Source organism: Haemorhous mexicanus, chromosome 6, assembly GCF_027477595.1.
Source record: "Haemorhous mexicanus isolate bHaeMex1 chromosome 6, bHaeMex1.pri, whole genome shotgun sequence".
Taxonomy (NCBI): domain Eukaryota; kingdom Metazoa; phylum Chordata; class Aves; order Passeriformes; family Fringillidae; genus Haemorhous; species Haemorhous mexicanus.
Genome location: NC_082346.1, coordinates 10,056,787 through 10,072,548, shown reverse-complemented (window position 1 = coordinate 10,072,548; position 15,762 = coordinate 10,056,787). Strand labels below are relative to the sequence as shown.

Here is a 15,762-nt window from a genome sequence, read left to right as displayed (position 1 = left end):
ATTTCTCCAAAATGACTGAATGTGAAATCCGTGGCACAGGAAGAGTTGTGTCTGTTGGCTGAAGTGTGTCCTAGCAATGCACCTCAAGCTGCTCTCTCGTGCCTTCAGCTGGCCTCTGCTTTCTGGTAAATGGATTATTGACAGCAATAAAGATTCAAAGATTAAATAACATCTCAGATCTATGTCCCTGTCAGTGTCTATGCTATACCCTAAAAGACAAATTGTAGGAGTCTGCAAACAAAACCCTGCTAGTGTAGTGCTGACACCCAAAACCCCAGAAACCTTGAAATGGAAGTGAAGGATTACTCAGCTCACACCCTCTTTACAATCAGTTATGCTGATTAAAAAAACCATGGAGTATGTGGACACTCACTCTTCATTATTCTGTTTGCCACTAAGAGAGGTACTCCCAAGATATATCCTGGCAAAGGAAATGATGCTCAGCATGTTTTAACTTAGATTACTCACCATTTTTAATGAGTGAACAAAATTACAGCATCTTCTGCTACTGTTGTACAGAGGCAGCCTTAAATTTCACCCAAAGGAGACCTGCACCTAAAATTCCTCATAACAGTAATTTATTTTCAGATCTGTTTAATTCAAATTTATGGTTGGCCTGGGGCAGAAGCATGATGAACTGACTGTGTGCCCTAGGAGAATAAATTTGTGAACATACATTGCTTGAGCTGATTAAAGAAAAGTTGCTTTGGATGTTGGTCTGACGAACCTTAGGGATAGTGAGAGAGAAATAATTGACTGGACTCTCACTTTTATTACTTTAGTGATCAATTAACCTTAAGAATTCCACTTCTAATGATTTTTTTTTTTTTTTTTTTACTCTTTGCACAGAGCTGCAAGGTCTTACCACACTGGAGGCAGATGCAGAAAGCAGCTTTCCCCTGCATGCTGCCCATGCCATGTGTGAGACCCCTGAGGCACAACCCCAGAGCCAGCCCTTTCCCTCACTGACCCTGGAGCTGCAACTCCCACACCTGGCGAAAATCCTGGAAAAAGCCTGGCTCCACATCCTTACTCTGTGACTCAGTCTCATTTCTGTTTATACTCTTGTGAGCTGAAGAATGATGATGACTAGTAGCTATATAGATAAATAAAGTATATTAAGTCACAGGAAGTAAAAAGGGAAAACCATTAATTTATTTTTAGAAACCTGTTCTTGCCATTCATCAGAAGAACAACATCCAAAAGTTTGCAGTGAGATACAAGCATCTGGATGGGGTTTGCTGACCACATACCAGCATTCAGACTACTCACAGAGAAACATTTGCCTTCTTTACACAGTCCCAGACTCTGTGCCAGGAACACAGGATATAGACAATAACGGAGTAATTTCCACTAGCAGGAAAGGGGGCTGTCACCACACAGGCTGCAGCTGCTTGCTCTCCCCCTCCCAGTGGTCCTGCAGTAGATTCCTCCCTCCGGATGCACCTTGGCACCAGCTGGTCCATCACAAACTAGGAAATGAATGGGAAGGTGTGTGCTGTCCACACAACTTCCATCAGCAGTGCCCACACCAGGTCAAACACCAAGGAAAACATCCTGAGGTCCAGACTGCCTTCTCCAGATGGACAGCCCAAGGTCCTGCACTCTGGCTGGGGCAACCCCCAGGTACAGGGAATGGACTGAGAGCAGCCCTGAGGAGGGGACTCGGGGCTGCTGGCTGTAGAGAAGCTCAGCTTGAGCTGTCAAGGTGTGCTGGCAGCCCAAAGAGCAAACATGTCCTGAGGTGCCCCAGAAACAGCGTGGCAAGCAGCCTGAGGGAGGGGATTCTTCCCCTCTGCTCTGGAGCACTGCATCCAGCTCTGGGGCCCCAGCATGGACAGGATGTGGACGTGCTGGAACAAGTCCAGAGGAGGCCATGGAGATGCCCCAAGGGCTGGAGCCAACTATGGAGCCAGGCTGGGAGAGATGGGGCTGCTCAGCCTGGAGAAGAGAAGGCTTTGGAGAGACCTTAGAGCTTCTTCCACTGCCTAAAGGGGATCCAGGAGAGCTGGAGAGGGACTTTGGACAAGGACCTAGAGTGCCAGGACAAGAGGGAATGGCTTCAAACAGGGAGGGCAGGTTCAGATGGGATATTGGGAAGGAATTGTTCTCTGTGTGGCTGGTGAGGGCCTGAAACAGACTCCCAGAGAATCTATGGGTGCTTCATCCCTGGAAGTGTCCAAAGACCTGGCTGCACAGGGCTTGGAGCAACCTGGGATAGTGGAAGATGTCCCTGCCCATGGCAGGGGTGGAACAAGATGATCTTTAATGCCCTTTCCAACCCACACCACCCTGGGATTCTGTGACCGTGGCAACGCTAATCAAAACCAAAGAGGTGATTAAATCTGGATCTGGATGCTCAGCTCCCAAACACTGCATGAACTCAGGACACCCACACACCCCTTGCTTCCCCTCCTCTTGCTGGTTTGCCAAAACAGCACCAGTCCAACAGTGGAAAACCTTTTGAGGCCAACAGCGCCGTGCGGTACTGCACTCGTGGTTGAATTTAACAGGATTTGCATAAAAGCTTCCATCTCTTGTGGCCTGCAGAAGTTATTTTTTTACTGGGCAGTCATACCACAATCATAAAGTCACACCATATTTTGAATCTTTGCCTTCCAAAATCCAGGAAGACTTGCAAGGCACGCTCATTGACATGTCGTGTGGTGTGTGGGCAGCCAAGATGCCAAAGTGCAAATGGTCAGACACAAATACTCAGGAGGTTTTGCTCTGACTGTTAGAGTTGCTCTGCACAAGTGTCTTTAACCACCCTTACTACAAAGTAGTAAAAACCCTAAAACTTTGAATGATACTTTGTCCTGAAATTTCCACCTTGGCTCCTTTTCCACTTAAGAAAAATTATAGAATTCCTACAGTATCATGTTGAAAAGTAGAGCTTTAAAATGTATTCAGAGTTCATTATTTTACCTCCATGATGTCACTGAAGTCACTATCTGCTCACTTTTCCTATTAATTTTTTAAGTGTGTCCTGAATCTGCTCTGAAAATGTAATTTAGTTGCTAGAATTTTCCCTTTTTTCACTAATTGAATGCTGTGAAATGTATTTCTCTCTCCTTGGCACATTTTCTCTTAGCAAACTTTACTTATCAACACACAGATCCCTATTGCACATTGCAAGCCTGTTCTGCGAGCAGGATATCAGCTGACGTCAATGAAGATGTACAAGGGGCACCAAATATTTTGCAACATGTTTAGAAAACAGAGTTTTTTCTTGTTTTAGTCTGTACTCATCAGGATACAAATAGAGGGAGAGGTAAACCAGCAGGACTGGGAGCCAGGAATACACAACTCAGATTGTTGTATATCGCTAATGTCATGATAGCAGTCCAATAATTTATAGGATATGAAAAGAGCAGTTAATGCCTGCTAACCACTTAGGCTTTTCATAACAGAGTTCAGGTTTTAAAACTCCCTCAGAGCAGTTACAGTTGTGTGGAAAAAGCCATAGGTGTTTGTGTCAGTTTAAAAAAATAAAAGGTTTTGCCTTCCAGAGCTGCAGTCTGAAAGGCCATCTCAGTAATTGTATACATTATTAATATGCCACTGATAGGAATAAGAATCTACATCCAGGTCCTTGCACAGATAGAGAGCTGCCAAGAATAAATCAGATATGTAGATAAGGTAAGCAGGCAAAGATATTAAAGAGGAATGGCACTGGGTCTGGTGTTACTGCTATCTTTCCATCAGTCCAAAACTGGAAAGAGTTTCTGTAATGGCTGGAAGGACAGACTGCCAGCAGAGGGTTCAAAAAATGTGAACTGTGGGAGTCTGAAGGAGACAGCAAGCACTGGCATGTGGGCCAGCCACAGAGGAGAGGCAGGGACAAGGCACTGGAAAGAGCAAAGGAAGCTGGAACATTGAACACATGGAGCAGCACAAAGGGCACGGAACAAAGGCGAGGTGAGGACGGAGAAGGACACGGTTCAGCTGCTGAAGAGAAAGGCTGAAGGATGCAGGGAGGTTAGGAGCAGGGAGAAGGGCTGGCCCTCCCACCAGGATGTAGTACTACTTTCAGAAATAGAGGGATGAGGGATACAAATCAAAGGCTAAAGCAAATAAGAGTCTATTTCCCTGAGGGCATGCGGGCTCGCCCAGGACAAAGCCAGCCTGGTGACTAATGCAGGCCAGCAGAGGAGCTCTGCTTCCTTCACACTCTGAGCCTCACAGACATTGTGGTTGTTGCTAAAAGGCCCACACTGACCATAAATTACCTCGCAGGAACAATGGAGACACCACTATCTCTGTGCTCTTCTCAAAGCACCAGAACAAAGTGGCGCAGTGTTAGTGGCATTGCTCACATCTAGCAGCTGGCACAAGATGACTTAGCACCACTGAAAATAACCCCGTGACAGGGCCACAGCAAAGCTGCCAACCCCTGAAAATTTGTCATTTGTAAAGCCCCCTCCCCTTGGGATTTGTACCTATGACAGAACTGCAGGTCTTGTCCTGATCTCCAGTGTGGCTGCAAACATGAGTGAGGTCGGGGAGGTGAGTAACGCCATGCCAGCTGAACACCTTCTGCAGTCTCAGAAATCAGACAGAGCTCTTTCATCCCACTTTGCTGACTTGGCTTTTGTGTAATAGAATGTGAGGCTGTGAGCAGAAAGGCTTTGTCAGAACCCCTGAAAACACTCACAAGAAATAAGGAGAGTGGTGATTTCCCTTCCTGGAGCTCACTGAACCAGTGGTGCACCTATACCGTGACCCAACAATTCTATATGAAATGCAAGTTTTGATAGTGTGGATACTTCAAATTCCCAATCACCCTGCTTGAGGACACTGCTAAGGACTTTGGACAGGCTTTCCTCTGGAGCCTGCTTGATGCCTTTGGCTTTCCCAGATCTCATCCCTGTGCTGACTGCACTCTGTGGCAGACGAGGATATTAGCAGAGGAATCAGCCTTCCGAAGGCACGGGGCAAAGATTCCCGAGTACCTGGACAAGAGGGAGCAGGCTGCTGAGCTCTGTGTCTCTTTCCCCAGGAGCCACACACCTTGCTGTACAGTGTGATACAAGCGCCTCTTCAGCACTATCATCTAGGTGAGAACAGCTCCTTCCGCTGGAGAGGTTTCTGGTCAGGGCTAAGATCTCAGGGGATCTCACCCAGGACCCAGCTGTGTAAGATGCCAAACCCACCCTGGTTAGTGCCAAGTATCCCAAATAAAACAGGAGTGGGGCCAAACTTGGCTTTCATCAGCCCTTCACACAGTAAAGTCCTCAAGCTTTTCATGCCTATCATAGCCCCTTCCTTTCCTCCTCTCCCCAAAGTGATCCTAATTAAAAGTGAGCCTTATTTTCCAGCCACAGCACATCCCCAAGCAGTTCCTTTTCTCAAAACTGCCAGAACCCAAAGGGTGCAATTCGTGTCAAAAGGGACATTTTTCCCTTCCTGATCCCAGCAAACACTGCTGCTCCCCAGGGGTTACTCTGCTGCCAGCCTTCTGTTTTGGCACATTGCTCTCCCCCATCTTTCACATCACACACCCGTGCAACCTCAGCCTGTGGCCCCAGAGCTCCCCACCCTCCACCCAGCACATCCACCACACCTGACTCCACCACGCCCTGTTCCCCACACCCTGGTGCCCTGTCAGAGCTCCCAGGGACTGCCAGGCTGTCCTGCTTGCTGCCAGCCTGGGGCAGCACAGGGAATGCTTCCCGTGGCACATGCCCTCAGTCCGGCACCAAGCCAGAGCCGCTGCCCTGGCTGCGTGCACGCTCCCCCAGGAATTAATAAGTTATTACGACAAATTAAAATATTAAGTTAATGATGTGCATGACTGCAAGTTACAGAGCTGGAAAAGAAGTCCTAATTAAATCAATACAGTTATTAGTCCCTTGTCATCTCTGATTAATTATTAGCTTAATATGCTCCATCATTTTCACTGTTAATGGAAAGAGCTGCAGTGCTACCAGGGGAAGCTGGGCTGTACACACCAGAAACCATAACTCCCACCTCTGGACTGAACAAGGTCTTTCAGAGAAGAGAAGGAGAAACATTTCATTTTTGGGGGCACTTTTCTGACAGCATTTAAGTTTGTTTTCAAAGGGGGCAGATGTTTGCTCAGGGGATTTTTGACTTCTGAAAGGTTAAGGCATAAAGACTTGACTTCTAAAGTTGGGCTTAGTCCCAGGCACTTGTCCTGGTGCCTCCAAGCTTTTCTCTGCAGTGACAGGATATCACCATGGTCCTGTAAGGAGCCAACATGCCCCTGCCTTGCCCCAGAGCCCACCCCAGCTGTGACCCTCACCCCATCCTGCCCAGATGCATTCATTGCCCCATGCACAGAGAAGGAGTGGGCACCATAATAAGCTGGCAGGCATCAGCTGTGGAGCCTGGCTCCTCAGGGCACAGATGCAGCTCAGGACACCTGTCCTTTCATGCCACCGACAGGGCCAAAAATAATGTGCTGAGCTCACTTTTTTCCTTGGTAGTGATAACTGAAACACTACTTTGGATTTAGGCAACAGATAGTATCACCCCAAAGCTCAGGGGAGCACAGCTTCTCTTTTGCTTTCCTGACTTCCATCATCCTTTCACTGTGCCCAACTTTTTCCTAACTACTTGCAACGAGCAGGTTTCCTTTGCTGTCTGCAGGAGGATTTTTTTGAGCGCAAAAATTTTAAGGATGGGTCTTCACATGTCTCTCTAACAAGTCACAAAGTGAATTTGTGCCATTAATGCTGCTATGTCATTAGACAGGAGCTTTGTTTGAGAAACAGCTTTTACAAACAAGCTCTTTTGGACAGGTTATCAACAGAAATACAAACACATGCTGCCGAGAACAAAACTGCTCCTTGAACTCATCAATGAAGCTGTTCATGCTGCTGAGGGGTGATTCAGTAAATTAAATAATGTCACTGTAAAAGACTGGGCTTCTCAAAGATAAAAAGTCACTCAAAGGATTTCTCAGGACTCTCACCACCCTATCGCTGCGATTACCTCGTGATAAATTGCCACCTGCCCCATGAGTAATGGTAGTTCCCAGTGCCATTTTACCATTTAGTCCTCTTACTGATATCTCTGTTAATGTACTGCCACAACACTTCAGCTTCCCATGATCTACTTGGCTTCCGCTGCAGTTGTGCAAAGATGGAGCTCCTTATTTCCAGGAAGAAGTTAAGGTGGGACAACCAGTGTCATGCAGAAACCCCGGCCCCTGCTCCTTAGATATAAATCCCACCTGTTTTGTGCCAGACATTAAAGAAAAAAGTTTAAATTCTGGCCAGCCTAGGTTTGATGAGTAAACAGCATTTCTTCTAAAAGTGGGCTGAACTCCAGTGAAATATTTGGCTATTTAATGAGCAGGCTCTAGGATAACAGTTTTCGTGGGAATCCAAAAAGTGGGAGTAAAGAAAAGGGCTCCCCGTGCTATTCTTAGCTGCAAACAGCTAGATTTGGAATTTTGATTGTGAAGCATGGAATTTATAAATGGTGCCATGCTAAATTTGCTTCATTTGTATACAATTCAGCTGGATAATCAGAAGTGTTCCAGTGTGTTCCTGGTTAGCATCTCGGTTCTGGTTTTATTGTCTCCGAGCTGGTAGAAAAAATGCGTTCAGTAAATAGTGCTTGCAAAATGTGTGTCCTAGTGCATGTGCACGAAGGTTTTCTCTACAGAGATTTTATATAAATGCGCATGTGGGTGCACATGCATGCACACAGACACCAAGCCGTGATTTATTTCTAGAGGGAAGCCAAGGAAATTCCCACCCCCTACCATTTAAACGATCTGCTCTTTGGCTCCAAACATTCTGCAACTTCTCAGCCAAGGAATGTATTTTCCCCTTCCAATATAGATAATTTATTTTGCTGAACACATTAGTTAATGATAGCGAGCTACACGATTTAGTCAGTTCTGTAAAAACAATACTGACAATCTCAGACAGATCCATTTCATTTAGCAAGTTGGTTTTTGTTTAGCTCGTCTTCTGCAGCACGGTGTGAATTAACAGCAATCATCAACTCATATATTGTCACATATACTTCGTACTCCGGCAATTTTTAATAATTAGATTGGCTTCCCGCGGTTAGACGAGCTTTTAATTATGCTATTAATATAGGTTAAAAGGACTTTACACTGTTTTATGCTTGGGGGGGTGGGGGGGGGTCGGGAAGCAGGAGGTGGGAGACGAGCTATTTCATTTCACCGGTACTCTGCGGCGATTATTTCTGGATTTTTAAAAATAGTCGATGAAACGCTAATAATAAATCTCTTATCGGGACAGCCGGGGCGGCCGCCCGCTGAGCCCGTCCCCGGCCGGACAGGAGCGCGCCCCATCCCGCACCTTCCCCAGCGCGGCGACGGCGGCCGAGACTTACGCGGTCCCCAGGGCGCGGCGGCCGGCAGCCTGCGCAGGTGGATCTCATCCTTCTCCATCGCCCGTCCGAGCTCCACAGCCCGCCTGCCACTTGGTACCAAAGTGAACTTGCCAGGATCCCTCCTCCCGCCGCTCCTCCTCCTCCCTCGTCCCCCCTCGCTGCCGGGGCGGGCGCGCTGCTCCGGGAGCGGCTCCGCGCAGCGCCCGCCGCCCCCGGGCACACTTTAAATACGAGCGCCGGGCGGCGGCCGGCCCGGCCCGCCGGAGCGCGGCCCTCCGCGGGGAGCCGGCCCTCCTCCCGCCCTGCCCTTCCTTTCCTCTCCCTTCCCTCCCCGGTGACGCCGCGGCCCTCCCCGCTCGGCCGCCCCCGCGCAATCCCCGCGCGTACCTGCGGCGGCGGCGGCGGCGGCGGCGGCGGCGGCGGGGCTGACCTTGGGCGCGGGGCGGCGGCGCCGGAGCGACGGCGGCAGCTGCGGGCGGGGACAGCGCGGCCGCGAAAGGTCAGCGCGCCCCGCACTCGCCGCGCACGGCAGAACCCCCGCGCCGCTTCCTAGGCCTGGTTTTCTTTTTTCTTTTTTTTTTTTTTTTCTTGTTTTTTTTTTTTTTTTTTTTTTTTTTTTTCCCCAGGAGGTCCCGCACCTTCCCGTTTTTCCCGAGGGGAAAAGGAAAAGCGAGCCTGGGTCTGCTGTGCTGAAGCCCCGGGATCGCTCGCCCTTGCCCAAAGTGCGGGCTGGACACTCCCCGTGTTTCTCACAGCCCCGGTGGGAAAGGTGACGAGATTCCCAGCTGCGAGACCGGGGTTAAAGTTCTCCGTCCCGCCGGCACAGGGGCAGCCAGTGCGGCGCGTCTCCCGGGAAAGCTTCTTCTCCCAGGTCTGGTCCAGGAGGGATGCTCTGAATGTAGCCGTAGGCACTAACAAACTCGGGCCCTCAAAGAAAAATTTTTTAAAAACTTTTTTTAGAAGTGTGAGGTGTGAAATAGCTGGCGCTCACTTTTTACACCTCCCGTTGTGTGGCTGCAGTATTTGTACAGGGGTTTGAGTAGGATTTCAGGCTATTCCCCTTTTCAGCACCCCACAGGGTGGGGTCTTCCCTGGTCTTCTCCAAAGTTACAGCCTGAGCCTGTGCTGCAGAAACCCACTCAGGCAAACATCACACAGATTTATCTGCACCACTCTCTGTCTGCTTTCTCTCTCTCTTCCCTTTTTTTTTTTTTTTAATTTTTTTTTTTTTTAATTGTAATCTCAGACCAGCACTTAACCCTCAAAAATGCAAAGCCAGGAGTGTGCAAGGGCTCTGCAAAGAGGAAAGAGGCTCACCAGGCTTCCCAACTTCTGGCAGGCAGCCCCCAAGTGTCCCACATTTGCAAGTTCCTCTCACTGCCATGCCCCTGCTGTACCCAGGCCCTTCCTGGTCCCCTTGCATCCAGGGAAATTTCAGGGTGGCATCTTGCTGGTGGCACTCACCCCTAGGCTACAGATCATGGTTCTAATTCCACTCTGAATTCCCCTGTGCTACTGAACGTGTAGCAGGTTATGGCTTGGATAGCTCTGTGGGGCTGTTTTTTTGGAAAACTGTAAAAGCCTCTTTCCTTGGTTGGTTGGGGGTTTGACAGCAGAGGCAGCAAACACAATGTGGTAAATACCTGAGCAGTGTGGTAAACTGGTAAATCCAGGAACAAGGGAATTCATGCATATGGACTTTCCCTTCATGGAATATGAGCCCTAGAGGCCCTGAGTCAGGATGGTTTCAGGCTACATCTCCTAGCTTTTTTCCTCCATTCTAACTTTTGGGCTGGTTTGGGGACAGTTTGGGTGGGACTATTTTTGAAGTGCACATCACTGGGTTTAATTTTAGCAGGGGAAGGGGAGAGCAGATTGTGTTGCACCGAAGCCTCACTCACCAGCCCGCTTAACCCCCAGATCAAAGGCACTTGGGAATGTGCTCTTTTCCTTTTGCCTGTAACTAATTTATTTTGGATGGAGATCTGCCACAGACCCAAATGTGGGCACGGGACCAACACATATATTTATTTTACAAATGTGAGACACAAAGAGAGATCTGGGAATCGTGCTGAATTCCAGTATCCCATCTAGTCATGACCACAAGCTCCGTGAGCATCTGCTGGGTAGAGCTGGGCTGGGAATTCAGCCTGGATGCATGCACAGGGCCTTCATCATTGAAGTGCCACCTTTCCTGGTGGAAAGAAGGCTTTCAATAGGCTTTCCCTACTCAAAGCCCAGCCAGAGGTAGATCAGCTGATTGATGACATCATTTTGTAGCAGGTTTTAGGAAGTTTTTGTCTGATAAGTAGGATTTTGAGAATTAAAATGTGTTTTCAGGTGTGTGTTCCAGCTTCACGCCTGAAAAAAAAATAAAGCTGACATTACTGCCTCATTTGATGTGTTTAAGTCTTCATGAGCAATAATTTATCTTGGTGTCCTGAAAATTAAAATACATTAATTTCCTGGTATTATTTTATAAGGTCCTGGGCTGACATGGCCCAGATTTGAGTGGAAATGGAAAAATCTCAGTGCAGTGTGGAACCTGTGCTCCACCCTGTAGTACTGAGAGGCAGGACAACAAATTCCCATCCCACAGCCCTAGATGAGCTCTGGCAGATCTTTTAGCTTCTCTGCAGAAGCCCATGGTTGGGAACTGCTGTAAAGATAACAGGGAAACCATGAGTCTAGACAGAGCCTGCCGGACCTCCATCCCCCTCCGCTGCTTCCCCACACCATTCCTTTTACCTGTCAATATTCCCTCCTCTGCACGGGCATAAGGGCTTTGCAATTGGGCTAACAAGGGCTGCACCACTCACCTGAGGTGACAGAGCTGCTCTGTGAGACTGCTCAGGCTCCAACAGCAGAGGATTTGTCTTCTCAAGAGCCCCACGAGCTAAAATAGGCTGCTAGGATGACAGGAAGCAGAGGCTCCAGCTCCAGATTTCTTCCTCAGCCTGTGATAAACCCAGCATGGCATCTCCACACATACTTCTGAGAAGAATGGTGAGGGGATGGAGAACCCTCTGTCTGTGCAATAAAACAAAAATGCTCTCCCAGCAGCGAGGAAGGCGACAGCGGGGCTTGGCACCCACACCTACAGTGAGTGCTCTTGCTGGAAATATTTACAGTCTGTGAGATGAATTGTGTGCCTTCTCAACAATAATAATGCAGCTCTGGGCTCCTGTGCTCTGGAGTGGAGGCTCTGTGTGCTCAGGGTGCTCTGAGGAAATGCCTGTGTGTGGCACCTGCCCCACCACCCCAAATGGCAAACCAACCAAGCACCCACCCCTCTGTCCTGGAGCTGCCTCTGGACTATTTTTCTGAAAACTTTTACACTTTTGAGGGGTGCTCAGAGCAGCCAGGGATCCACTGCAGCTCTGCTCTCAGCTGGGGCACCCAGAGATAAGAGCCCGAATCCCTGGCAGGCACCCGGAGCAGCGTGAACACAATCACATGATGGTGAAACAAAGCCTGGCTGTGACAGCAGCACAGCCCCTGCCCCTCACCTTCACTGCCACACACAGCACACCCCCTGGCTGTCCTGGCCTCACAGGCAGAAATAAAAGAGGGTACGTTGTATAGAATCAGGTTCCAGAGAGCCCTAAAACTGCAGGCAACACAGGAAAGGTAAACAGAGGGTGATAACTCATAGTAGAAAAGCTAAGGCATGCCCAGAGGAATTAGCAGGTGGCAAAATTAAATAAATAGGAAGAGTGTTTTTGCCATGTAATGCACTGACACCATAGGATTATTAAGTAAATGACTATATACTAGTAAATAGAACAAAACTATACACAGAATACATTGTTAATTGTCATGAGATACAAGTTAAGCTAGAAGCTTTTTTTTTTTTTTCTGAAAAGGGATGAGAAATAGTTACGAAAAAATGCTCCAATGGCATCTTACTGTACAAAGGAGTCTGGCTGTAATTTTCAGCTTAGTAAGATCTCAAAGCTCTGATTGTTGGAGAGACCTTTGTGGGGATGTTCTATTTCTAATCTCCTTTCCTTGCTGCTTACCCCTGACAGTCAGTGGGTCCTGGGTGAGCTGGACCTCAGAGTATGGCAAGTTCTTTTGGCTCTATAGCACTCAGCATTCATGTAGAGCTCAACACCCAAAGCACAGACGATTCTGTTTGTTTTGAGCTCTTTTAGGTCTCTTCTGTGAGCAGTATCTGCTTTTTAATTTTTTTTTTTTTTTGTGATTTAACATTTTGCAAAGCTCAGTGAGAAAAAAAGTTACTGCTTGTAAATAGTAATGTCCAGGAGGAGCAGGACTATTCCCTTTCTTAGATCCCTACTAAATATTTTCACTAGCTGCTGTCAGCCACGAATCTGGGAAACACCCGGGTTTTCCCATCAATGCTGCCGAAGTTTCCGAGCGTCGTTTTACAGAAGTAGCTTCGGGCACCTCCCACTTTCTTCCCTGTGCATTTGCTGCTGAGAGGAGCAGCAGCCGAGAGCCCGGCGGCCTCTGGGATGAGTTTGGGAGATGCTGCGAGCTGCGCTCCCGGGAGCGGCTTTGGCTCAGCCCGGGTGAGTCACGGTTGCTCCCGCTGCTCGGGAAGGAAAGTCTGACAGCCGTGCCCCAGCTGCACCGGCCGGAGGGGCGGCACGGAAACGGAGCCCACTGCCGGTCCTTTTAGACCCTCTGCCATTGGATTGAGCCGCCCTCTCAATCCCAAAGCTGATTGAACCCGAGCCAAACTGCTGCTGATGTGAGTTTCCTTTTGGTGAGATCGCCATCATTCATCTCCATCTCCTGTGGGATTCTGTTGCTGTGCTTAAAATTATCCATGCATTGAGAAAAGTTTTCCCTAATCCCAAGCACTTCTTGCTATAGGCAAGACAATTGGTCCGTGGCCATTTCCATCCGACACAGCAGTGTGTGCTCCCTGCTCTTTGATCTTTGTGACTAACAGCAGCACAAATTGATTACCTGCTTGAACTGAATCTTGAGGTAACCATGAGAGAAAAAAACAGAATGGTTCTTAATGGTTTCCTTTTCCTTCTCCTTTCCTTCTCCTTTCCTTTCCTTCTCCTTTCCTTTCCTTCTCCTTTCCTTTCCTTCTCCTTTCCTTTCCTTCTCCTTTCCTTTCCTTCTCCTTTCCTTTCCTTCTCCTCTCCTCTCCTTCTCCTCTCCTCTCCTTCTCCTCTCCTCTCCTTCTCCTCTCCTCTCCTTCTCCTCTCCTTCTCCTTCTCCTCTCCTTCTCCTTCTCCTCTCCTTCTCCTTCTCCTCTCCTCTCCTTCTCCTCTCCTCTCCTCTCCTCTCCTCCTCTCCTCTCCTCTCCCTCTCCTCTCCTCTCCTCTCCTCTCCTCTCCTCTCCTCTCCTCTCCTCTCCTCTCCTCTCCTCTCCTCTCCTCTCCTCTCCTCTCCTCTCCTCTCCTCTCCTCTCCTCTCCTCTCCTCTCCTCTCCTCTCCTCTCCTCTCCTCTCCTCTCCTCTCCTCTCCTCTCCTCTCCTCTCCTCTCCTCTCCTCTCCTCTCCTCTCCTCTCCTCTCCTCTCCTCTCCTCTCCTCTCCTCTCCTCTCCTCTCCTCTCCTCTCCTCTCCTCTCCTCTCCTCTCCTCTCCTCTCCTCTCCTCTCCTTTCCTTTCCTTTCCTTTCCTTTCCTTTCCTTTCCTTTCCTTTCCTTTCCTTTCCTTTCCTTTCCTTTCCTTTCCTTTCCTTTCCTTTCCTTTCCTTTCCTTTCCTTTCCTTTCCTTTCCTTTCCTTTCCTTTCCTTTCCTTTCCTTTCCTTTCCTTTCCTTTCCTTTCCTTTCCTTTCCTTTCCTTTCCTTTCCATTTTTTTGTTTTTGGTTTGCTTTTTTCTTCCTTTGCTTGTACAGTCCAAAGCAAAAATCAGCCCACAGTGTTTCCACCTTCCAGCATGCTACAATCTGCTTCTGTGTCTTTGTTCTTCAGCAATGAAGGTTAAAAAAATGATACAAAATCACTTAGCAGAAGTTACCTGTAGGGCTTTAGAGCTTTAGCCACTTGAATCACAAGGAGGAAGAAAGGGTGAAGCATTTACTTGTGACTCCACCTCCCACTCTTTGCATTTATAGGAGGGATCATCTCCCTAAAACACATTTAGTCCAGGTGTCAACTGCAACTTCATTTTGAGCCTGCAATGGTTTCACCATTTGTAATTGAGGCAGCAAAGCCTTTTGTTGTAAAATAAAGAGAGGCACTAACAGTGAGTCAGGTTAATACTTTAAGTGGCTTGGATGCTGGGAGGCTGCAGCCCCATGTGCTACAATAATTCTGCAGCATATTTGGCATCCCAGCCCACTGAGAGGCAAGGTTTTAACACTTCATTTGCTGTGATGGGAGTTTTGCCATCAGCAGTGATGGCTTTCACATGCCAGGACCTAAATATTTCATATTCTCCTTCCTTATCAGCAGGTATCCACTAAAACTGCTCAAGATTTGTTATCCACTGGAGATTAGAAACTCTGTCAAGCTCAGAGTTTTGACTTTGAGCACTTGCCAAAGGAGGTGCTGGTTCATCAGCCCATCCATGAGGTCATCTGCTCACCAGGGTAGCAGAGATCACCTCCAGAGACCCAGCCCATGGTGTTTTGCTCCTTGTCCATTCCACCTCCTCTGTAGCCAGGAGCCCAGACTGATCTCCCTTTCCTCAAAACATCACAAAAAGCAGCAAATTTGTACTTCTGTACATGGGTGCAGACCTGAAGCTACAACAGCACCAGATTGTGGTATAACTGCAAAGAACCTGTTGCTGTAATATTTGTATAAAATTTCACTCATACATCTGCTTTTTCTGATTTGAATTATGGCAGTGCAGCTCTCAGTGGTCTGCATGCAGCAATTGCCTCCAAATATTGTAAGGCCTTTCTCTGAGACATCACCAGTGAAATTCCACATAAGAGTGCCACTGAAATGTAGGTTTAAGGTCTTTACTTTCATATATTTAGTTGCAACTGGTGGTCACATATTTTTGTGTGTTTCATTGTGGTTTTTTTTTGGTTTTTTTTTTAATATCCACAGTTTATCTCCAAGGTGTTTGTGGTTTAAACACCTGAATCACAAACTGAGTCGGGATCTCAGTGAAGACTCCCTGGAAACAGGAGGACAATGAGCTGAGAATCCAGCCCAGGGCTGAGTCAGAGGCAGGTTCAGAGCCATTCACCAATATTTTCCAAAGCACAGATACCTATGGCTTGCATGAGAAACTGTGAGAGTGGTGAGCTGGTTAAAGGAACAGCTGTGCTCACTTTTTCAGCCTCAGACCTCCATGTTTCTGCAGGACAGGTACTGAAAAGTAGAAGCAGAGACAAAACTGAAGGATGTTTCAGTATGAAATCACACCCCTCCTGGTGAGGTAATCAGGTATGGCTGCGTCCTCACATGCATGTGTTTGAATAGCAAATGGATCCAGGAAAGAATGGAGACCTTTTTATATTGTGCTTTGGATC

The 15,762-nt window shown here is 48.0% G+C and overlaps 1 protein-coding gene across 4 annotated transcripts in view; it reads right to left on the bottom strand.

Moving 5' to 3' along the window:
- The window catches only part of ANO1 (anoctamin 1), a 70,722-nt gene extending 62,229 nt beyond the window's left edge, over window positions 1-8,493 (bottom strand). For 2 of the 4 annotated variants that reach the window (XM_059848417.1, XM_059848418.1), the window contains exon 1: window positions 8,341-8,493. In XM_059848417.1, coding sequence (XP_059704400.1) covers window positions 8,341-8,398 — 58 coding nt within the window. In that variant the 5' untranslated portion in view covers window positions 8,399-8,493. The remainder of the gene's footprint in view (window positions 1-8,340) is intronic. The other 2 variants (XM_059848419.1, XM_059848420.1) reach the window with 1 other exon arrangement.
- Between the last annotated feature and the right edge of the window lie 7,269 nt (window positions 8,494-15,762).